The following is a 23,775-nucleotide window of genomic DNA, read 5'->3' as shown; positions in this document are numbered from 1 at the left end:
AGTTTGGAAGTGAGTTTATGTATGCTAAGTTGAGAGAGCGGCTTCTTGGGGACATGTGTGATTTTATTTAGATAGCCACAGAGTACTTAGAGGCGGCTGGTGATTTACTTGTATATCTCTGTTTATCCCCATGGAGAAGGACGTCTTTGTATGATCCTCTCTCTAAAGAAAGAAGTTTTTACTTTTCTTTTTTTATAACGTTACTGACTTATTTCTAACAAATTTTACTTTGTTTCTTCTGAAGCTGGCAATACTCAGTTGTATAGTGGGAAAGGGTATTAAAGCAAACTGTATTGCCTTTATGCTCATAGATATAGTTAATACCTTCATTATTGCATTCAGCTTTCCTTGTGTTTTTTTTTTTTTTTTTTTTAGATTTATTTGAGAGAGTGTGCGCACATGTGTGCATGAGTTAGGGGGGAGGGAGGGATGGAGGGGGAGAGAGAGGGAAAGAAGCAGACTATCCACTGAGCACGGAGCCCGACACAGGATATGTGAGACTCATGACCTGAGCCGAAATCAAGAGTTGGATATTTAACTGACTGAGCCACCCAGCTATCCTTTCCTTACGCTTTTGAAAGAATCTTCAGTGATCTGTGTCACCATGGCCTTTTGAAAAAGTTGAAAGTTGCTTTGAATATCTAATTCATTGAAACTTGTGCAGTTCCAGCTTTCTAGAAGTATACCTCATCAATGTTAATAAAATTTCTCAGCTATTGTCATTCGTTAGAAATAACCAAAATATTTTATGGCCCTTAATCCACATTTTCCTTAAGAAAAAAGAGGAGAGGGAGAAAGAAAGGAATAATATGTTCATTTAGGGTTCTGTTATCAGAGTATTGGTAAAAGAAATTATGCTGTGTGTGCTGCTATCACCCTGTGAAACTTATGAAATAATGCCCTTGGATATAGAAATCACCAAGAAGGGATCCCTGGGTGGCGCAGTGGTTTGGCGCCTGCCTTTGGCCCAGGGCGCGATCCTGGAGACCCGGGATCGAGTCCCACGTCGGGCTCCCGGTGCATGGAGCCTGCTTCTCCCTCTGCCTGTGTCTCTGCCTCTTTCTCTATCTCTCTGTGACTATCATAAATAAATAAAAATTTAAAAAAAAAAAAAAAAAAAGAAATCACCAAGAAATATCCCATGATATACTGTATTGGGGGGAGGGGGGAAGCAAGACACAAAACAATATTAAGATCTCAATGATGCTTTTATTTTTTTAGGAATCTTAAAGCAATTTTTAAATAAAAAATGATCAAAATATTGATAATTTAGAAGCCATACATTGTTTTTTCCTGTATTTGTGTTCAAGTATGTATGTGTGTATTTGTAGGTATAATTTATAATTTTTCTTATTTACCAGTTTTATTGAGAGAGAATTGACAAAGCACTGTGTAACTTTAAGGTGTACACCATGACTTGACTTACATATTTGATGACATGATAACTAGGGTAAACCAATTAATATCTGTCATTGCATAGATACAAAAAGGAGAAACAATTTTTCTCCTGATGAGAATTTTCAGAACCTACTCTCTTAACTTTCAAATAAACCAAACAGCAGAGTTAACTGTTATTCTGTTGTTCATTATATCCGTAGTATTTACCTTATAACTGAAAATTTGTACCTCTTAGAACTTTCTTTTAAATTTGAGTATGGTTAACACACAATGTTAAATTAGTTTAGGTTCAATTATGCTTTTAAAGAGGGTACTGAACACATACATGTGTAAATGTATGGAAAGTACTGGTTCATTTGCAGACATTATCGTAGTTAACAATGATTCTGGGAAGGGTCTTGGGGGGTTAATGATGGGGACAAAGAAATTTCTCATTACTTTTATATTTGTTTGATTGGGATGTCTTCCTGTGCTCTACACACTGTAGGACAGTGATGCAGCAGGAGATTCAGTAAAAAGAGCAGAATTAGGGGTCCTGAGAACATGGCGCCCTGTCTGCTTACCTGGGCCTGTCTTCCAATTCTGTGCTTGTGGTGCCCTTTGTTGTGTTAGACCTACCTCTTTTTTTCCCCTTTGCATTCAAGTCAGAAACTGAACCTGCAAATTAGGAAAACAATACGTGAACCACAAATGACCACTTGGAGGAACTAGAGAGAAACTACACCGTGCCTTTCTTTTTTTTTTTTTAAACTATCCCTGCTTGGGCTGAACTCAGTGCCCATTAGAACAGAATCTGAGCAAAGACTTTGTGTAACCCTAGGGGAAAAAATGTGGGACCTTTATTGGTTTTTAATTCTCTTGTGTACTGGGGAGTGTATATTTTTAGGAGTGTTTGTATGCTTTTGAAATCTTGGGTATATCTTTATCAATCTTTTGTTGAGTTATCGACTTATAAAATGCATAGGTAAGGTAGAACACAATGTAGATGAATCTTATAAACAAAAGTAAAAGATGCTAGGCATGATACATAATGTATACTCATATACTTATTTATATAGAATTTTGAAACAGGCAAAATAAATCTATGGTGTTAGAAGCCTAGGGGAAGGGTCATTACTGAATAGAGGTCCTGGTGGGCCTCTGGGGAATTGGTATATCCTAGATCTGGATATGCATGTTTGCCTTAAGAAAATTTATTGAGATGTATGCTAAAGATTGGGTACTTTTCCATAATAAGGTTTAAAAATGAAGAAAAAGGTGGAGCTCCTCTCAAAATATAGAGAGATAGGTGGGTAAATGGATGCATGGATGGATGGATAGATAAAATAGAAAAATAGCTTCATTTGCTTTTTTTGGTTCACCAGCACCTCTGCCTCTCTGCCCCAGATCAGATCATAAACTCCACAAGGCCAGGGACTGTTATTTTCTCGGGGCCTTGCTCATAATAGGTGCTGAGAATTTATTGACTGATTATCCTGAGTATTAATTACTTTGAATCTCCCGAGTGGTTTAGGGATATTTGACCTTAAATTCTTAAAATGTTTTAATATTTGGGGCAGCCCTGGTGGCTTAGCAGTTTAGCGCTGCCTTCAGCCCAGGGTGTGATCCTGGAGACCCAGGATCAAGTCCCACATCAGGCTCCCCGCATGGAGCCTGCTTCTCTCTCTCTCTCTCTTTCTCTGTATCTCTAATAAATAAATAATCTTTTTTTTTAAATAAATAATCTTAAAAATGTTTTAATATTTGTATTTTTTAGGAGGGTGAAGTGAGGGAGGTACATATTTGTATTATCTTTTCCATCTGATTAGGAAAAACCAGACAAGACAAAGACTGCCAACTCCTCTTGCTGTTTGAGTACTCATAAGCTGTTATTAATCTCATGGGTAGTAACATTTTGTCAAACGCTTTTGATTAAGCTTTTTTTCTTCTTTTCATTGGTAGGTAGTAAATATATTCTCTTTGGAATCTTTTGGTCTTCTCTTCCCCGTGTGTGTGTGTGTGTGTGTGTGTGTGTGTGTGTGTTTGGGTGTTAGGTGTTGGATTACATGTGTTACGGTTTTGCTACTTGTTCAGTGGTTTTATTCAGAAGTTTTATAGCTAGTAATCTTGAGTGGAAGAGATGGGTATTCCTTTGCTGAAAGGTTTATAGAGCTGGATTTCTCTTCCCATACTCTGCTCTTTGTCACCTTCCAGAGCATTAGACAAACTGAATGGATTCCAGTTGGAGAGCTTCACGTTGAAAGTGGCCTACATCCCTGATGAAATGGCTGCTCAGCAGAACCCCTCACAGCAGCCCCGAGGTCGCCGTGGGTTTGGGCAGAGGGGCTCATCGAGGCAAGGGTCTCCAGGATCAGTCTCCAAGCAGAAACCATGTGACTTGCCTCTACGCCTACTGGTCCCCACCCAGTTTGTTGGAGCCATTATAGGAAAAGAAGGTGCCACCATTCGGAACATTACCAAACAGACACAGTCTAAGTGAGTATCACTGAGGCTGCAGTGGCTTTAATGTTTTCCTCTTTGAATCTTAATAACAAAGTAAGTTGTACAGGTACGTATATGGTGTTCTTCTGAGTGTGGCTATGATCCCTCCTTGCACATTACTTGGAAATCCGGAAAAACCTTGTGATTTGATACCTTAGCGTTCATTTTATATAAATCTGAGGCTAAACCGTAGTCTCAAAGAGAACTTCAAATTTGCACACATGAATGGAAAACAAATGATCCCTAATCTACTTGTGATGGGGGCGGCACTGATGAACAAAAGGGCCACTTCTTGGTTCTTTCCTGCTCCCCTATCCACACCCCCATCTCCAGTGATACCCGCCTTCAGTGTTGTTGGGAGTAATTTTCTGGATCCAGTACAGAGATGGTCTTTCATTCTTGCTTTACTTGAGTAAAAAAATAATTCAACACAGGTCCAAATTTATCCCATGATTAAGCCATGTAGTTAGATTGACTTTTCCTTTAGGCTGTTGTTCAGTAGTTTTACTATGCAAATTTTAAGGGATTAGAAAATTCTCCATTAAATATTGGAGCTAGCTTTGCAGGACTAGAAAGCAGGAGTTACTTGTTTTTATTTATGACAGTAGTCCCAGTGCCAAGCGGATTGTCTGGCATGTAGAAGGCTCTCAAATTTGTCAATTGAATGAAATGACTGGGTGTAAATTAAATTAGGTTTAATGCCCTTAAAATATATCTAAGATACATTTTATCTTATATTATCTTATATTATCTTATATTTATCTTATATTATCTTATATTTATATTTTATAAAATATATCTAAGATATATATATCAATTTAAAAGCTTCAGTGAGTTATATATTAGTTATTTTGCTTTGTTAACCATCCTGTTAGACTGTGTGGAGAGTTTGACCCAATGATGCTTAGCACTGAACTGTGCTCACCTTTAGTTCTGTAAAGTACACTAGGCACATATCTGGGACAGCAACTGCCACGTTTCCCCAAGAAGAGTGAGTGCACTGGGGAGAAGTGGCCGTGTCATTTTCTACAGAATGGTATGGAAATGGCCTTAGGCCCGCTACAGAGATGATAGTAGTTTATTTTGCTTTTTAAATTTAGTAAGGAAAATGATTTCATCTTACGTGGTCCAAGGAATTACGCAGTCTTCTTCTGAAAGTACAGCTATGGTGCTGTATCTTGCTTTTGTATGTTTGTTCCAGTAGGCTTAAGAGGATATCCATATTTATCGTAGGCACCATGCCTGTGTTGAACTAGCTGACTCATTTCTCATGCAGAACCAAAACGAACTGTGCTTAGTGGTGTTGCATGCCGGCTCTTTGTGCAGAGCGATGTCTGATCCTGCCTTCGCCTACCTTCCTCTGCTTTGAAGCAGGAGATGTTGAATACTGATTACCTTTGTGATAAATCAGTGGTCTTTGGCTTCAGAATGTAGGGAGTGGGAAAGACAGTTGAACTATAGTTTAAATCAGTTTTAATCTTAAATTTGCCTGGTTTTAGTATTAAAATTCAAGGGCTCCTTGCTTTTCTTGATCCACTGTTACCTGCAGAAACTAATTATTAAATGGTTTCCCTTCCTTGTCGCATGGCAGATTAGAGTTTTCCCTTTAAAGCTACTCATTTCCTTGTCAGAGGAAAGGGCTTCTATGATTTAAATTGAACTGTTTGTTTTATTTAAGGCAGGAAGATGGAGGATGGAGAGGGAAGGGAAGCAATTTTTGTTATATCCGATGATTCATTTACAGAGTTCTGCCAGTGGATTTAATTAACTCTTGCTGTTGAAACTAGTCATTATTAGATCCTCTGTTTCTGGAATGGTCTCAGAGGGCTACTCTGAGCAGTAAAGCAGTATTCCTTCTCTCAGAGGATCAGAGTTTTGTAATCCCTTAACATAGAGAATGGGTGGAAATAAACCAGGAGGAGGGAGATTAACATGTTACCTACTAGAAGATAAGGAATACTTACAGTGATGGAGGATTGAAACAGTGGTTGGAAAGATGGTTCCTGAGGTTGGGACTATTACCTAAGGCACTTTTTAATTATTTCTAAGTGGACCTTATTGTTTCATTTTTAAATTGCCTTTTTCTTTTTTTCTAAGGGTTTGGAGATATTTTTAAATTGAAGTATAATTCAGTGTATAATTACCTTACAGTGTTAAATTATTTTCAGGAATACAATATAATGATTCAACAATTGCCTACATACTCAGTGCTTACCATGATAAGTATACTCTTAATCCCTTTTATTTTACCCATCTCCCACCTACTCATTGCCCTCATTTTTAGTTCTACATTTTAATTCTGAGATAAATCTTCAGTTTTCAAACATTTAAGACCATGAAGTCCATGTATTGACTTTATTGGTGTGATGAAGTGGTCATTTTTTTTTTAAACCAAGTATATTATATTTTTATTTATTTGGCGGGGAGGGGCTGAGGGAGAGGGCGAAAGAGAATCCCAAGCAAACTCCCCTGCTGAGTGTGGAGCAAAATGCAGAGTTTGATCTCAACACCCTGAGATTGTGACCTGAGCTGAAATCAGGAGTCAGATGCAGAACTGACTGAGCCATCCAGGCACCCCTGAAATGGTCATTCTTAATGGCCCAGAGTTCTGTAGCTTTTCTAGTGTTCCAGTGGCTAGAGGAACTTGCAAATACTTGATTTTCCCCAGACACACTTTTTCAGATAGTTGATTTTCTTTCTTATACTTTTTAAAGAACAGAAGACTTATTTTGTATTTAATTCAAAATATACAGGCACCCAAATTTTTTAAAAGCAGGGGAGGGTTATCTTTTATCTTAGACCTAGGGGTAGCTATTGTTAAGTTTGGAATGTAACTTTATAGGACTTGTTCCTTGTATCTGCTAACATGTGTAGCTTTAAAAGAAATCCTATCATGATATGTATTGTGTGGCTTTTCACATAAGATGAAGGACTTCTTACTATGTTGGTACCTGTAACTTTACAATATGTTTTTACACTGCTATATGACATATTACTTAACCATCTCTTCCTGATGGGCATTTTAAAGAGAATTCCAATTTTCTTTCTGTATAAGTAGTAATGCAGTGAACATTGTTAGGTTGGTGGTTTTCAACCAGTGGTGAAATTGTCTCCTAGCAGACAATTGGTAATGTCTGGAGACAGTTTTGGTTGTCATAACTGGATGAGGGGAATGCTATTAACATATATTGGGTAGAGGCCAGGGATACTGCTGAGCATCTTTCAATACACAGGACAACTCTCCCAATGAAGAATTAATCTGCCCCAAAATGTCAATAATGCTGAGGGTGAGGAATACTACTCTAGGCCCACATATGAGACTACATCCATAGGAGATATTATAAAAAGTAGAATTCTTGGGTCAAAAGATAAGCATTTTTGCTTTGACAGATCATGCCAACAAAATGTGAGTGTACCCACTTACCCATTCTCTTGGCAGTACTTAATTTTATCTAAACTATTTGAACGTCTGGAACACAATGGCATCTTGTTTCGATTGACACGTATGTAATTACTAGTGAAGCGAACATCATTTTGTGTTTATTAGCAATTTGTTTTTCTTTGAAGTAGAATTGCCATCTTCTGGGTTTCCATTGTATCTGTCTTTTTTTGCGGACTGTCCTCTCTCAAGAAGGCAAAATGTGGAAAGAGCCTTGTAAGAGAGAACAGATGAGTGAAGTCTCATATGATGGATAGTGGATATTCTGTGTGGCATAATGAGTTCAGCCTGGTTTGTGGGATTCCAGCGGTGGCCCTGTTGGTGTGTGTTTCCAGCTCCTGTTTGCTTTAGAGCTGAAGAACGCCTTTTGTCTGAATCAAGGCTCTCTGACATGAGATGTTAGTTCTTTGACACCAAAATGGAAAATTAGGCACATACAGTTTGGCAGAATGGAAAGATGTGCCTACTTGAGGAAAGGTGAATGGGGGTTGGGGAGTATTCCTGGAATTCAGATTTGTCTTTAAGGCATCAAAGTTGACAGCTTATCAAGAGTTTATACCCCTGAGGGAAGTGAATCATACTCTTTGCCCGGAAGTCCTATGACTTTCAAGTTGGTACTTACAGACTCTGTTAATTGTGAATACACGCTTACAGCTCTCCTTTTCTTCTTTCCTTGCACTCACCATAAGAATTGATGTCCATCGTAAAGAGAATGCAGGTGCTGCTGAGAAGTCAATTACTATACTCTCTACCCCTGAAGGTACCTCTGCGGCTTGTAAGTCTATTCTGGAGATTATGCATAAGGAAGCTCAAGATATAAAATTGTGAGTAAAGAGGATTAACCTGTGAAGAGGTTGATGTTTGTGCTGTTTTATTTTGGCATTCTAGGACACGGTTCTTAGGAATTGACAATAAACACAGGGAAATGCTGTCCTGAAGAGCTACCGTAGTTGGCATTATTGATTTGATTGTAAAGCATAAGTCTTTTAAGTATTTCATTTTCAATCATGTTTGGATATGAGGTGACTGGTATGAATGGGGAAAGTCTAGCTGTAGAAGAAGGCACTTTTAGGGGATAAGAAGCCCACCTCAAGGACCGGGAAGTATCCTTGGGATTTACCCAAAATGTGCCTTAAATCCTGACTTCTTTACTCTGAACCTATTGGAGCTCTGTTCTTGTCATCTGCCCAGCCCTGCTTTGTAGCAGCAGGGAGTATAGAGGTGGAGAAATCCCTAATCCTGTGCTAAGGCAAACTGGAGATTTATTTGGATGTTCCAGGTTGAAACTCTAAATGCCTATTCCACAGGAACTTTGAGCTGAGTTTGGGTTCTGTGCCACTTGAGCTTAGAGCACAGGGCTACCCTAAAAGAGGAGTCCAGAAGAAGGTACTGGAATTAGTCTGGGGACCTAATCACCAGCACTTAGTTTGTAGGGATCTTTAACATGTATTAAATATATCCTAGTTATATGGTGATATATGTTGCTATGTTTTAAGATAATAGTTCTTTTTTCAAAATAGAGAAAAACTTTTAAAAAGCTCACCATCCAGATAATACAAGTGATATTTTTTTTTTCTTTTTTTTTTAATTTTTTTTTTTTTTTTTTTTTTTTATGATAGTCACAGAGAGAGAGAGAGAGAGAGAGGCAGAGACACAGGCAGAGGGAGAAGCAGGCTCCATGCACCGGGAGCCCGATGTGGGATTCGATCCCGGGTCTCCAGGATCGCGCCCTGGGCCAAAGACAGGCGCCAAACCGCTGCGCCACCCAGGGATCCCTACAAGTGATATTTTAAAACAGTGATAGGTATCACTTGGAAAATCTAAAAGGTACAATGAAAAGTGAAAGCCCCCCTTCCAGCTCTTACACTCTTCTAAAGAGTAATCACTGTTGAGTTTCTTGTGTTTCCTTCTATAGGTTGTGCATATATCTCTAGGTATGCATTTTAAAGTTTATAGCAAAATCACACTGTTTTTGTATTTATACATTGTGTTCTGGTATTGGGGATTTAGGGATACTGATTTGAGTAAGAAGTTTTCTTAATGATACTAATCCTTGGAAGAAGTTTTCTTAATGATACTAATCCTTGGCAGAGATGCATAAAAGAAAGTGGTTTTAAAAATTGACTTCAAATACTTGTTAGTGTTTTTTTGTGTTTGTTTTTTTGTGTTTGTTTGTTTTGCCCCTTCTATTCATGCATGCTAGAATGTAGGTCAGCAGACTTTAAACTCTACCTAGCATTATGCTTTCTATATGGTAGGTAGGAAATAAATGTTTAATAAATGGATATTGTCTTTTTACCTAGGAGAAGGTTTACTTACCCTGATTTTATGACCTTTTTTCTTTATTTACAGCACAGAAGAGATTCCCTTGAAGATATTAGCCCATAATAACTTTGTAGGCCGTCTTATTGGTAAGGAAGGAAGAAACCTTAAAAAAATTGAGCAAGACACTGACACTAAAATCACAATTTCTCCGTAAGTGCTGCCTTGCTTTCTTTGAGTTAGAAAATTTTGAAGTACTGTTTTTAAGTTGTAGGTTATATATTAGGCAGAGCTTCTCCCATCTTAAAGGTATTTGAGCTAGCCTGTACCATCATACTTAAATTTTGTCTCTCAAACTTAATCAACTACTGTTACTATTTAACTCCTATTGAAAGCATTATCTGTTCCTACTAAGGAGGCAGAAAGCACTAAGTACTTTACATTCATATTTTTAGCTGAGGTCTGAGGTTTTCAGATATATATTCCCAAAGTTTAAATATATAACCTAGTTTATTATCCATTGTCATATAACAAATTATCCCAACATTTAACAACTTGTAGACAATCAATAGTAAACATGGATTGCTCTCCTAATTTCTATGGGTCAGGAATTGAGGAGCAACTTAACTGGGTGGTTCTGGCTTGGGGCCTCTTGGTGTTGCTGACAAAACAGTGCTGGCTGTTGGTGTGAGGCCTTAGCACATTGGCCTCCAAACAGGGCTGCTTGGGTGTCTTTAAGAATTGATAGTTGTCTTCCCCCAGAGTGGATTATCCGAGAAAGCGCAAGAAGGAAGTGGCAGTATAACACAGCCTCCGAAATCACACACTATCATTTTTCTAATATAATTTACACAAGTCAGCTCTGCTCAGTGTGGGAGGGGCTATGCTTACTGGAGAGTTGGTCATCTTGGAAGCTGGCTGCCACACCGTGTGTCCCTGAATGCTCTGAAATTACATGGAAAAGTTTCTCTTAAAAAACAAAAACAAAAGAGATGGACAGCCCTGGTGGCTCAGCAGTTTAGCACCGCCTGCAGCCCAGGGTATGATCCTGGAGACCTGGGATGGAGTCCCGCATCAGGCTTCCTGCATGGAGCCTGCTTCTCCCTCTGCCTGTGTCTCTGCCTCTTTCTCTCTTTCTCTCTTTCTCTCTCTCTTTCTGTCTCTCTTTCTCTCTGTGTATCTCATGAATAAATAAATAAAATCTTTAGAAAAAAAAATTAGAGAAAAGTTTCTCTTTTTGAGAGTAACTATTATTAGTTGACATGAGAGTACCCAAAAAAGCTGCGTGAAAAGAGATGATAAACTCAGGAAGAATGGAAAGGAAAGAGAGGCAGCATGTTTACGGAGCAAGGAGTTTTCAAAGAAGAGGGAGTGTTAGGAAGTCAGAAAGTCTGCTTGCTATAAAGAAAAAAAACTCAGAGAGTGGTAAATATAATAAATGATCCTACCCTGTCTTGAATTTTACACCCAGAAAGGGGAGGGTTTTAAGAGAAAAAAAGTCTTAAAAGCTATTCTAAACAGCTATTTTAAAAAACCTGTCCTATAAAATGCTTAGTAGGGGAGAGGTAGGTTGAGACCAGAGATGAAAAATACACTTTTTAAGGCTACGAAATAATCTTCATTGTGTAGATATTTACCTTTTTAAAAAATTAGAGAAAAGTTAAAGAATACTAACCCATTCATCTGGCTCATGTTTAGCTTAAGACATTCTGCTAAGTATTAAAAATGAGAATTTTAACTTTAGAGTTTTACTCTAAACTTTAGATATAGTCTAAACTCTTTTACTTATTGGCAAAAAGTAAGTTTGGACACATTAATTCTGGTTTGCCTTTTGGGAATATTTCCATGCTCATTTCTTGCTTGGTGACCCAGAAAATGCAATTGCACGAGAATGCCACTTATGTTTAGAATTGGTCAGTGCAGACTAGGAGCATCTATATTAATGGTTATGTGTGTCTGGTTCTTGGTTTCCACTAAAACTGTACATCCCTCTAATCATGTTATGTTTCACTGTTAAATTGTGAAAAAGGTTCACCATAACACCGTATATGAGAAGTATACTGTATTCCAAACATGAACTTCATTCAACTATGCGCACCTAGTAATTTTTATTGAGAAGGGGTGGGGGAAGTATTTTCTTCTGCAGCTTTACAGTTCTTGGATTCATGTCTTTTGGGGCTTACTCATTTTTCATCATGTCTGGCCACCCACTTTTACATATTGCCAGCCACCACACTTGGGTTTTAATTGCCATCTGTGGCTGAAATGTTATTAACTGTCTTCCTCCTATAATTTCCATTCTTTTTTCTTTCTCCTCTTTTTCATTCTGCAGATTGCAGGAATTGACGCTGTATAATCCAGAGCGCACCATTACAGTTAAAGGCAACGTTGAAACATGTGCCAAAGCTGAGGAAGAGATAATGAAGAAAATCAGGGAGTCTTATGAAAATGATATTGCTTCTATGAACGTTAGTTTTAACATGGAAGACATGCCTTTATTTTTTGATGAACAGTTAAAAGATGTTTTCAGTTGCATTAATATTGATGTCTTTAAATGGTGCCAGCATTAGATAGAGTTTCGAGTTGATTTTTAGCACCATAGTGAGTGTGCCCTAGGGTAGTTGGGAAGAGGGCTTGGCTCCCTGTGATTTTAGCATATTAGCCTTTTAGCCTTAGTTCCCTTATCTGTTATTGAAGGCTAATACCTACCTAAAAAGGTTGATATCTTCCTGTATTAACTTGAAGATCAGTATAGTAAGAATGTGGGCTTAAGAAGTGGGTATGTAAACTGGGTTTGAGTCCCAGCTCAATCACTTACTAGTTGCAGTTCTATTCACTTGGACCACTTATTTAGTCTCCAAGCATGGGTTTCGTCATCTGTAAAATGGGGCTACTGTGCCTACAATACGACTGAGATTATAATATAAAAAGCAACTGTTAAGAATTCAAATTTAAAACTTGGTTAGTCATAAACTTTGGAGACAAAAGAATTAAAAATGACAACCTAGCACAGTGAAGGCAATTAAAGTGAATGGCTGGCATTTCTTAATGGACAGACTGGTACAGAAAATGTAATATTTCAAAAGTCCATTTTGAATTTTCAAGTAAATGGTAAAAAAAAAAAAAACACTCCTCATTTGGGCCCTACACCTAAAAGAAGGGAAATATGGACATAATAGAATACCTTTTGTGAGAAGAACCTAGAAGAAAGCGGATTGTTCTAGCCCACGTGATTGGCTTCTGGACCTACCTTCCCATCATCACTGCTCATTCAAAGTTTCAGAGTCCCTGCAAGTACATCCAGCCCCATACACCTTTTAAAGAGATTCTCATGTATGCTCACATCTCAACCCTGTCATCTCCGAGACCTCACTTCCTTAACCTCTATAAAATTCAACCAAAACAAAATCCCCTTTCTGGCTCCTGGATCTACTCCAAAGATAGCTTTAGTTGCCATAGTTACATGGGATGGGACCTGATTTTCAAAGATCTTGACTTTGTTTCAGGCCTTTAGACTCACGGCCGCCAAATTCTATCCAAAGAGTGAAGATCTCTTAATAGCTCGTTCTACATATCTGGTTTGCTTTTCAATGCACAAATCTTGTTTGCTTACTTCTTCAACTAATGCAAGATTTTCAGTCTGTATTTACTGTGTGACCGTAGCATACAGAGTACATATTTGTTTAAGCACTGTGTGAGCTGATCATTAAGGAAAGGAAGGGTGTGTTTCCTGCTTTGAGAAAGCTAGTGTAGCTTTGCATCAAGGAGGGGGGCAAGTGAGCATGCAGATTTTAAAATATCAAGAAATATAAACGGATATATACTCAGGTGTAATTACTTGGAACATCCGCTTTGTTCTAAAATTTGAGTAATAAGATGATTTTTTTTCTTTACTATAGAGGAGGTCACAATCTGAATATTGTCACATAAATACGCTTGATTTTTTAAATTGTAAAATGAGGGACCTTTTTACTATTGCAGCTTCAAGCACATTTAATTCCTGGATTAAATCTGAATGCCTTGGGTCTGTTCCCACCCACTTCAGGGATGCCACCTCCCACCTCAGGGCCCCCTTCAGCTATGACTCCTCCTTACCCACAGTTTGAGGTAAGATAATGAACCTTGGCTTTCTGTGTGGTTGAGTGGGATGCAGTCAGAGGGACACAGTCAGACTTTGTTGCCCTCAAGCAGTGTAATGTTAAATGCTAATTGGGACATATTCTAATGTAAAACCTGGTCCCCACATGATTTCTCAGTTGAGAGCCAGCATCTGCTTACCAGTTCCTGTCAGTAGAACCTTGTTACCTACCCCTCTGTAGAGTGGACATATGAATTATCCTTTTGAACTTTGGGGGTAATAGAGTTGTCAGCATTGGTTTTTAAATATCAAAAAAATTTAAGACTCTGGGGTGGGGAAAGAAGTTATTTCCAAAAGTTGAAGGAAAGGACTTTTAAAAGGCTTCCTTCGTCTTTAATTTCACTTGGAAATTAACTATTATGAAAGGTCAATAAAGACATGTTTTCCATTTTGAGTGTGTTTTTAAACAGTGAACTCAAGATGGTTTTGTTCACAGATCTGTGTGTGCGTGCGTCTGTACACGCACAATTAAACTGCTTTTATTCATTTTGTAAAGAGGTAGACTGTCAAGAAAGAACCTTATTTTTATATTTGCTTTTGAAGAATAACATTTTTCCTAAGGTCAAAAATGGGAGACCAGTGATAATATAAAAATACTTGCAACCAAAAAAAAAAAAAAAAAATACTTGCAACCTAGCAGATACTTTACATAGTAATTAAAAAAAAAAATAGTTCATAGTTCTGTTAATAATCAGAGAAAACTGGAGGTAAACAGGTGAAATAAAATTGGCAAAATTCTAGGATCTTCCTTCATGGGTTTGTTTTTACATCTCCCCCTTCCTGTTTGACTCTTCTATAATATATGCTTTGAGTAGTACCTTCTATACCAATTTAGGAAACTGTCCATCTGGAATAGGCTGGGCATTCCATTGTAACATTGCCCAGACTACATGTAGAGTAAAATGCTTCTGGAATTGTACAGAGAACACAGATTGCTGAGATTGTTCATATTTTATCCTTTTATGAAGGAGAATTTCCTTGGCCTGTCCTTAACCTTGGCCTCCTCCTGCAGTATTTCTGCCTTTATGGTTGGCAACATTTGTATTTTCCCCTGCCACTCTGAACATGTTTGGCCCTGGAAGCCATATAACAAAGCCCATTAATCTGTGTATAGGCATCAAAATTTCAACTGTGTATCAGTGTGAATAGATTCATCATGCATTATTTGAAGCTTTCCAACACAGCTAAAGGTGCTGTGAAGTAGCTGACATGTTTATACCTTGATGCTTAGAGGGGCTGAGGAAAGGATCCCTGGGATGAGAGCCCAGGTCCAGCCTAGCTCTGCCAGCACTTTGTATCGCCCCAGGTCACTCTCCTCTTTCCTCTGGGTTTGTTTTCTTACTTGCTTAATGAAGAAACTGAACTAGATGAATTATCTCTAAGGACTCTTGAGTCAGACATTTCTAGTTTTTACAGAATTCAATAATATGAAAAGTTTCAGAGGAGGGTAAAAGTAAACCTAAAATAGGAATTTGAGAGAATATGGCCTTAACCTCTAATATGGCTGCTAGTTTCTTTATTAGAAGTACATGCATTTGTCATATTACTAAGTTTAGGGCACATGTATCCCTAGGATTATTTTAAGAGAAGTGAAAGTATGTTGAAAACATTATTTCCAAAGGACTTTTATGATTTTAAATGTCTGAGTACTTTAAGCAAGTAGAGATTTTGTTTTAAGAATGGGAGAAGGGAGTCAGTAAAAGCGAATCAAAAGTAAATGTAAGGAAGATGCAATTGGAAAAGGTGGTCTTTGCTTTTCCCAAGATTTTAAAATTAAATCAGCTAGATGTAATTAGAAGCAGCCAGTGAGATCAGGAGAAAATGGAGAAGCTGTAGTAAAGGTAGAAACACTGCAAGATGGAAAGAGCTCAGAACCCCTGAGGGTCTGGTGGTTTCACGGGCAGGAAAAGGAAATTCTCTTCATTAAGAGATAAAATGTGGACAATATTATCAATCCAAGTTCTTTGCAGAATTCCAGTGGGCATTTTATTCTATATGTATGCTAGGCAGTGATATAATAGAATTCCCAACTTCACACATGGACATTTCTCTGAATTGGTGCAGGAGGTACCACTCAAAACAGTAAGTGCTAAGAAAGAAGACAAATCTATCATCTCTGTAGTTGGAATGGTTGATAAATTATGTTGATATTGCATGTGCTTGCTGCAGATGAGTGTGTTCTTTCTATTTTCCTATAAACTACTAACTTTATCTCTGCATATTAGTCTTAGACCTCAAAGAATGTGTCAGGAATTATTGAGAAAACTTAAAGGGAAAGGAGAACTATTCCCATAATCTTAACTTTTTCTTCAGAAGGGAAGAAACCTTTGCTTTTGTGGATTTCAAAAATATGTGCTTGCAATTGCCTTTCCTTTTACAAATACATAGGTATTCCCGTCTTGGAAATTTGGTATATATTTTTACAAACTTTGTAATTAAAGGTAATTGTGCTATTTTAAACTTATTCTCCCAAAGGAATTCACCTTGATGTTAACCACAATATCATCTCACTGTTAAGAATTTGGCACAATGCTATTATTTGATATGCAGGCTGTATTTAAATTTCATAGTTTCCCCAATAATGTTCTATATAGCTGTGTTTTCAATAAAGCAGCCAGTTAAGGATTAAGCATTGCAGTTAGTTGTCATGTCTCTCTAATCCCCTTTATATTTTTAGCAGGAGTCCATCCCATGTGGTATCACCTACTCCCTACCCCTCCTTGTTTATTTATGGCATTGAAAAATCCAGGATAGCAGTTAGAGTGTCACCGAATTTGGATTTGACTGACTGCTTCTACATGATTAGGCTTAGAGTTGTACCTTTTTTGGGAGCAGGAATACTTTCTCTGTGTCTCATTGGGAAGCAGATAATGTCATGTGTTTCATTGTTGGTCATGTTGTTTGATCATACAGTTAAGGTAGTGTCTGTCCGATTTCTGCATTGTGAAGGTACCTTTCCCATCTATGATTAAGGTATTATCAATTGTACTTTGAGAATAGTATCTTAATAGTACTTTGAGAATAGTATCTTGCTCCCCAACAGTCTTTTCCCCCAGTGGGTTTAATATCTATTGCTGACATTTGCCCATCATATTACTATTTTTATGTCTACCATCTTTTATATTTATTAATTGGCAATATTCTGTAAAGAATAGCTTTCTCCACTTTCTGCTTTACAAGGGAAAAATAGTTTTTTGTTCTTTACACTAGAATTAACCTAGACCTTTTGTGTTAGAGTCCGTCCCCCCGCAGGGCAGGAGTTGGAGGTGAGACTCAGGTATCACTGCTTTGGAACCTCTCCAATTGACTTCAGTGTGGTGATAGCCAAGGTTAACAACAGTTGCTCTGTTTCTTAACTGGTTAAGAACCTGTGCCTCACCTTGGACTTACATAAATCAAAATCTCAGTGGGAGCAGATGGAAGCTCAGAAATTCATGATTTTGTAAAGGTCATCAGGAGTTTGTTACCCATTCATTGTCAAACTGCTGTTCTGCAAAGAATATTTACTATTCTATGGAAGGATGACTTAAATGTTAGAAAAAAATATCAAGGCTAATGCACATAGACAATACTTGGGATAAGCATAAATACATACCACTTGTGTATGTTGCTCTTTCTAGCTTGTTTGATGCTTTATTTTAAAGTGTGGTCAAAGGGTGCCTGGTGGCTCAGTTGATTAAGCATCCAACTCTTGATTTTGGCTCAGATCATTGTCTCAGGATCCCTGAGTGGCTCAGCGGGTTTAGCGCCTGCCTTTGGCCCAGGGCATGATCCTGGAGTCTCAGGATCGGGTCCCATGTCGGGCTTCCTGCATGGAACCTGCTTCTCCCTCTGCCTGTGTGTCTCTGCCTCTCTTTCTCTCATGAATAAATAAATAAATAAAAATCTTAAAAAAAAAAAAAAAAGATCATTGTCTCAGTAGCATGAGATCAAGCCCCACATGGGTCTCTGTGCTGGGTATGGACCCTGCTTGAGATTGTCTCTCTCGGGCAGTCCCGGTGGCGCAGCGGTTTAACGCCACCTGCAGCCCAAGGCATGATCCTGGAGACCCAGGATTGAGTCCCACGTCGGGCTCCCTGCATGGTGCCTGCTTCTCCCTCTGCCTGTGTCTCTGCCTCTCTCTCTCTCTCTAGCTGTGTCTCTATGAATAAATAAATAAAATCTTAAAAAAAAAAAATTGTCTCTCTCCCTTGGGCCTCTACCCCCCAACCCTGCCCTGCTTGCACACACTCCCTTAAAAAAAAATGTGGTCAAAAACTTGTCCCCTTTTCTCTGGATCACCTTTTATTACAACCCAGAGGCAAGTACCAGGCTAAACACGTCTGTGGGATGGTGCCATATGTCTCTTTTCATGCCTCTAAATATATTTTGGCATACTATGTGTATCAGGATTAGATTTGAGTGTGTGTTACAGGAAGAAAAATTGGTTTAAATGAGTTTTCCTTCTTCATCAGAAGAGATGAAGGGTAGACAGTCCAAGGCTGGTAGTAGTTATGCTTTATCATGTAAGATAAGTGCTCCTAGTGGTTTAGGTATCATGCTGTCTCCCAAACCAGGGTGACTACTCAAGCTCCAGCTATTGAGTCTGATTCCAGCCAGCAAGGATGAAGGATAAAGATCCAACAGCTGCTTCATATAAGGACACTGCCTGACGATAGCTTTTTATAGTTCTACTGGTTAGTCATGTTTGCCAGCACATAACATCAGTTATATCTACCTGCAAGAGAAGCTGGGAAACAGTGTCTATAACTGAAGAGAAGACTAAACATGCCCTACTGGATTTAGTAAATTTACCTGTAGAAGAAATCTCTCAGAGCTGGGGGTGGAGTGGGGAGGTGAGCTTTTAAGTTCTCTCAAAAACAAAAACAAAAACCATGCAAAAAACTGGAGTAATCTAAATTGATTCTGCAGGAGAAAATTCGATCTTTCAGATTCCACTCCTACAGATTATTTTCACATCAAAACAAAGGGAAAACATCATTTTCAGAGAATTGTATTGTGTTTCTGGATACCAGTTAGAGTGACCTGTACTTCCAAATAGCTGTGAGGTAATTTCCTGATATAATATTTTAAGGGAACAACTCTGTAACAAGTTTTATTCTAGTATATAACTTCTTTGTGGGGCACTTAGTTGGAATAGCTTTGCCTTTACTGTATATATTATTAGACTTGGTTCTTTTTCTAAACTCAGATCACTAATACCATTAAGCATACCTAGTAGATCTGACTTTTTGAAGCAGACAAACTTGTTTTTAAAGGCAATAATTAAATTTACCAAAGCTTTATTATTTTTTTCCCTTACTATTTATTTTTATATTCCTTTTATTCCCTTTGGCTTCACCTTTCTTCTTTCTGAGGAACCTAGTATTGTAGGTCAGTGAGGGTCTGTGATGACATTTATGTAAAAACTGGGTTAGAGGAGTATAGGTTGGCAGGTATTTGCTCTTGGCACGTGAGGATGTCCGGGAGCAGCCTGGCTTCTACAGCTGCCGTTTGAAGCTTGCTGGTCCTTAGAAGCTCTCACAGGGAAGTCAGCTACTTATTAAGATTGACTCTTTATCCTTGATGGCCTGTAGGTTAGCAGTTGATCTCTTTTACTTTCAGTGTATATTGCCTGGTAAGAAGGAGGTTTTGATGACTCAATGTTTCAAAGACTCTCTCTTTATGTATTGCTTCCTCTTTCTTTTAGAGTTGTTTCATTTTTCTACTCATGTTTTCTCACTGCTGCTTTGTAACATGAAAGGAGAATTGATGCACCTTGACTTTGGATAAATCTCTTGCTTCTGTTCCATTCCAGAACTTTGCTTACCACCCCCCTCTTCGCCCCCCACAATATATTCTAACTGGAACCTGCCAGGTGGATATTTTTCTAATAGAGCCAGAGTTGGTTCTTCCAACAGACAAAAAGTCTCTAGTTCCTGCCTAGCAGCTGGCTCATGCAGTACTTAATTGGCAAACTTTGAGTTTAGAAATGACAAGAAATGCTCCTTTCAAAAATGCTTGAACAGTAGGGAAGAGGCAATTGGCAGCTCCTGAACAAAGCAAGAGCTGAACTTGGCATAGCACAGAAGAGCATCCGTAGCTGAATGTTATTTCCTGGCGTTTGGGTTGGCAGAAGTTAGCTCAAGTGCTGTTGTCTTCGTAATTGTGATAGTGTCTTTGGAATCTTCCCAGAAGTCTCCAGAACAATAGCATGATCTTAAAATTGCTTTCTGTTTCTCGAAGAGGCAAGAAAGGTGAACATCTTAGGTTTTAGCTAGTTCAAGGTGCTCTTTAAGAAACAAAATTATGAGTTGAAAGGGATTTTTAGATCAGTTCTCTTAGCCTTACTTCTTAGGATTTCTTACTATAGGTACAGCTCTTTTGTCAGTAAAAAAAAAAAATTGAGTAAATAACTTACTGTATACACTTATTACCTCTAGGAGGCCTTGGTTACTTAGCTATGGGGAGAAACTTTCTGTGCTGCCTTTTTTTTTTTTTTTAAGACTTAAATACTCTGTTGAGGTCATGGAGTTGAGTAAACCTAATTTCGGTTCCAGACCCAAATCCATTAAAACAAAACAAACAAAACAAAACAAAAACCCCCAGGAGTATCTGTTGTACAAACCAAAGGGAAACACTGGCATCCTTCCAGGTTCCTGAAGGCTGGTCTTGTTGGCTGGCAGGCGAGTCTCCGTGCCTTTGTGATGTCTTAGATTCTGTTCCCCACAAAGTAAATACACTTAACCTTACTGTTTGCTCATTCTTGTATCTCCTCATGATAGATGATTAGGAATTACTCATTGGCAGACTTCACCACTTACGCAAACTTTCAGTTGAGCAGCTTTGTTCTTATGTTATTTCAAGCTATAACATAGAGTCTGCCAAGAAGTCCAAAGGAAGTTTTGCCAATAGGCATCTGGCAGAAATCCACTGGGAAGCAGCTTGGGTCATGTGACTGTCCTTCACCTCTGAAGGTTTAGGAAGAAAGGTAAAGGGTAATGCAGTGAACATTAGCTTAAATGCAAAGAATTGTAACAAGGGTAATGCTGACGAGTTTTTTTTTTAAATTTTTTTATTTATTTATTTATGATAGTCACAGAGAGAGAGAGAGAGAGAGGCAGAGACATAGGCAGAGGGAGAAGCAGGCTCCATGCACCGGGAGCCCGACATGGGATTCAATCCCGGGTCTCCAGGATCGCGCCCTGGGCCAAAGGCAGGTGCTAAACCGCTGCGCCACCCAGGGATCCCTGCTGACGAGTTTTTTAAAGCTTGATCATAACCCATTGTTCTGGCTTCTTAATTTTGTTAAGTAAAAATAAAATTATCTGCATATACAAATCCTGGAAGCGCATGGCATAGTATGCAGAACTCTATACAACAGTAATTTGTGCCACAAGCCATTAGTCAAATAGGATAATTATGTGAGGTGCCTTATATTCCCAGAGGAAAAATTCCTTTAAAAGTGCATGCTCAGTGGATATGAAATTGGCGTGGAGGAAATTGGGTGATGGTCAGAAATGTCTTCGTCACGCCTCGACATCTGATGAGTTAACTTTTATTTTAAGACCCTGTTGCCAGGAGTACACATCCCTGCCCATCCGTGTGGAGCACCACCTCTTGGTATGTTTAGTTTGCTTCTTTCTAACACTGCTTTTTATATTTGATAGGCCATTGTGCCTGTTTTCATCCCAGCAGAGAACATTTTTCTGTCTGTAAAACTGATCCTTTCATATCTTTACACCTTCTTTCTGTTAAGATTTGGTCCTTTGGCCCTTCTCTACTGACCACCACTCCTTTTCCAAAGCCTCACACAACCTATAAATTTGTTCTTAATCTTCATAGTGGATGTGTTAACTTTTATTCCATTCCTACCCCTAAAAATCAATGAAAAAAAAGTGTTGATGGCCTTTCATCACTGTGTCAGAAAGATTATTTTGCTTTTGTTCAGCTTTTGAGGTGACAAAATAGGTTTGAGCTTTTCTCCTGGCGGAGTTGTCTCAGTATCTTCTAGGCTAAGACACATGCCCACGCTGTGCTTGCAAAGCTTCTTGGCTTTTGTTCCAAGGATGATGCCTGTTAACATTGGTCCTCTGAAGACAGGGAGAAGTTGCTCTCTGGGATCAGTCCCGGGAAAAGTGTGTTTTTTTTTTTTTTTACTAAGCAAATGGATAGTTTTTCTCTTCCAGGCACACTCAATTATGCAGCTGATTTTCTTTTTTTAAATTAGCTGCTAGGAAGCTTAAAGCCAAATATACATAAGAACAACATTCCTGGCTTCATCTTTTATATTCAGGTCCCTATGCTCTTATTTCTTTGCTTCCTTTGTTTTACTTCTAGATTATGTGTATTTTCTAAGCAGCCTAAAACCTTTCTGGAACAAGGCCCAGAAAACAAATAATCACACAGTCATGGCAAAATGCAGTGGGACAGATCTGGGCGAGTTACACATTAGGTGTATTCTGATCATTAAAAAGGTCTTTATCACTGTCAGGCCAAAAACAAAAGTGTTATTGTTCTTCTGTATTATCCAGAAGAAAACATGGTTATAGGGATCCCTGGGTGGCTCAGCAGTTTAGCGCCTGCCTTCGGCCCAGGGCGTGATCCTGGAGACCCGGGATGGAGTCCCTCATTGGGCTCCCTGCATGGAGCCTGCTTCTCCCTCTGCCTGTGTGTCTGCCTCTCTCTCTGTGTGTCTCATGAGTAAATAAATAAAATCTTAAAAAAAAAAAAAAAAAAAAGAAAGAAAGAAAGAAAGAAAGCATGGTATAGATGTTCTCAGTGAGATAAAATACTTAGATTCTATCTTTGATAAATTAATCTTAATTTTTTTTAAGGTAGTTTTACCACACAGACCAGAATGACAAAATAGATTAACATTAACATTGAGAACAATTTATGGTCAATGTTAGCATCAATTCAGTTGTTAAAAAAGAAAGACCTTAAAGTGTCCCCTGGAATAGATGGAACATGGTCGTGGCAGAGCACGGTGGCAGGCTGTGAGTCATGGTACGTGAACTAATGTTACTCGTTTGGTGTTCTTCACTGGTGATAGGAACAGAAGAGATTCGGCCAAGCTGTGCAGGACAGGCCCTTATCACACACCTCAGTCCAGAGTTGACTGGCACGGCAAACCAAACCCTCTGCTGGTGTTATTTGTTCTAAGAGCACTTACAGAGACATGAGGGAGGCTTCATGTAGCCAACAGTTGTATTAAGACCTGCGGTGTATTACGACATCCTGGGAAACACCAAGGACACCGCGTTGTAAGGAAAGTACTACAGCTGTTCATACATGTGCTGAAGAAACAGCATTCAGTGATTTTCATCAGTAATATTTCCTGGAGTTGAATTTGAGGTTGACTCTTACAGAAAGTAGGAGGGAACATGTGGGTTACAGATCAAGGATGAGACTTAGAAGAGCACAGTTCAGATGATTTTCATGTATAGAAAACTTGACATGGAGCCTCAAATCCTATGTTGCTTTCTTTTTCATAAGTGTGAAAGGCATGGTTTAATATAAAATGATTTCCCCCTTTAAAAATTTTTTTTTAATTTCCCCCTTTCTATAATATATCCGTAGACCATAAGATAAATGTATTTGTATGAAAATTTAGGAATATCTGTCAATTTGAAATGTTAATAGTCTGATCTAGCATTTCTGTTATATAAAATCTTAGAAGTATTTGTATAGGGGCACGAGGTTTATGTTTAGAGATTTGGTTGCAGTGTTACAGAAATTAGTGAAAAAAGGGGGGAAACCAGACTTTGGTGTAGATCTTGAAAGTAGCACCTTGAGATAAACCAAAGTAACTGTCAGGCAAAGATAAGGAATGCTGGATTTTTTTTCTTTTTAAAGATTTTTTATTTATTTATTCATGAAAGACACAGAGGCAGAGGGAGAAGAAGGCCCCCCGTGGGGAACCCGATGGAAGACTTGGCCTCAGGACCTTGGGATCAGCTCTGAGCTGAAGGCAGATGCTCAACTGCTGAGCCACCCAGGCATCCCTTTTTTCTTCACAACTTCTCTGTGAGGTGGTTATTTTATTCTCACAGTGGAAACAAACATTGAAACAAAC

At 38.5% G+C, this 23,775-nt stretch overlaps 1 protein-coding gene across 1 annotated transcript in view; it reads left to right on the top strand.

Annotated features, from left to right (window-relative positions):
- The window catches only part of IGF2BP3 (insulin like growth factor 2 mRNA binding protein 3), a 148,844-nt gene that overhangs the window by 112,417 nt on the left and 12,652 nt on the right, over positions 1-23,775 (top strand). The window contains exons 6-10 of the mRNA XM_041727810.1: positions 3,592-3,873; positions 8,008-8,142; positions 9,671-9,793; positions 11,913-12,048; positions 13,562-13,687. Of these exons, the coding sequence (XP_041583744.1) occupies positions 3,592-3,873; positions 8,008-8,142; positions 9,671-9,793; positions 11,913-12,048; positions 13,562-13,687 (802 nt within the window). The remainder of the gene's footprint in view (positions 1-3,591; positions 3,874-8,007; positions 8,143-9,670; positions 9,794-11,912; positions 12,049-13,561; positions 13,688-23,775) is intronic.

Source organism: Vulpes lagopus, chromosome 13, assembly GCF_018345385.1.
Source record: "Vulpes lagopus strain Blue_001 chromosome 13, ASM1834538v1, whole genome shotgun sequence".
NCBI classification, from domain to species: domain Eukaryota; kingdom Metazoa; phylum Chordata; class Mammalia; order Carnivora; family Canidae; genus Vulpes; species Vulpes lagopus.
This window is presented reverse-complemented; position numbering and strand designations above follow the sequence as displayed.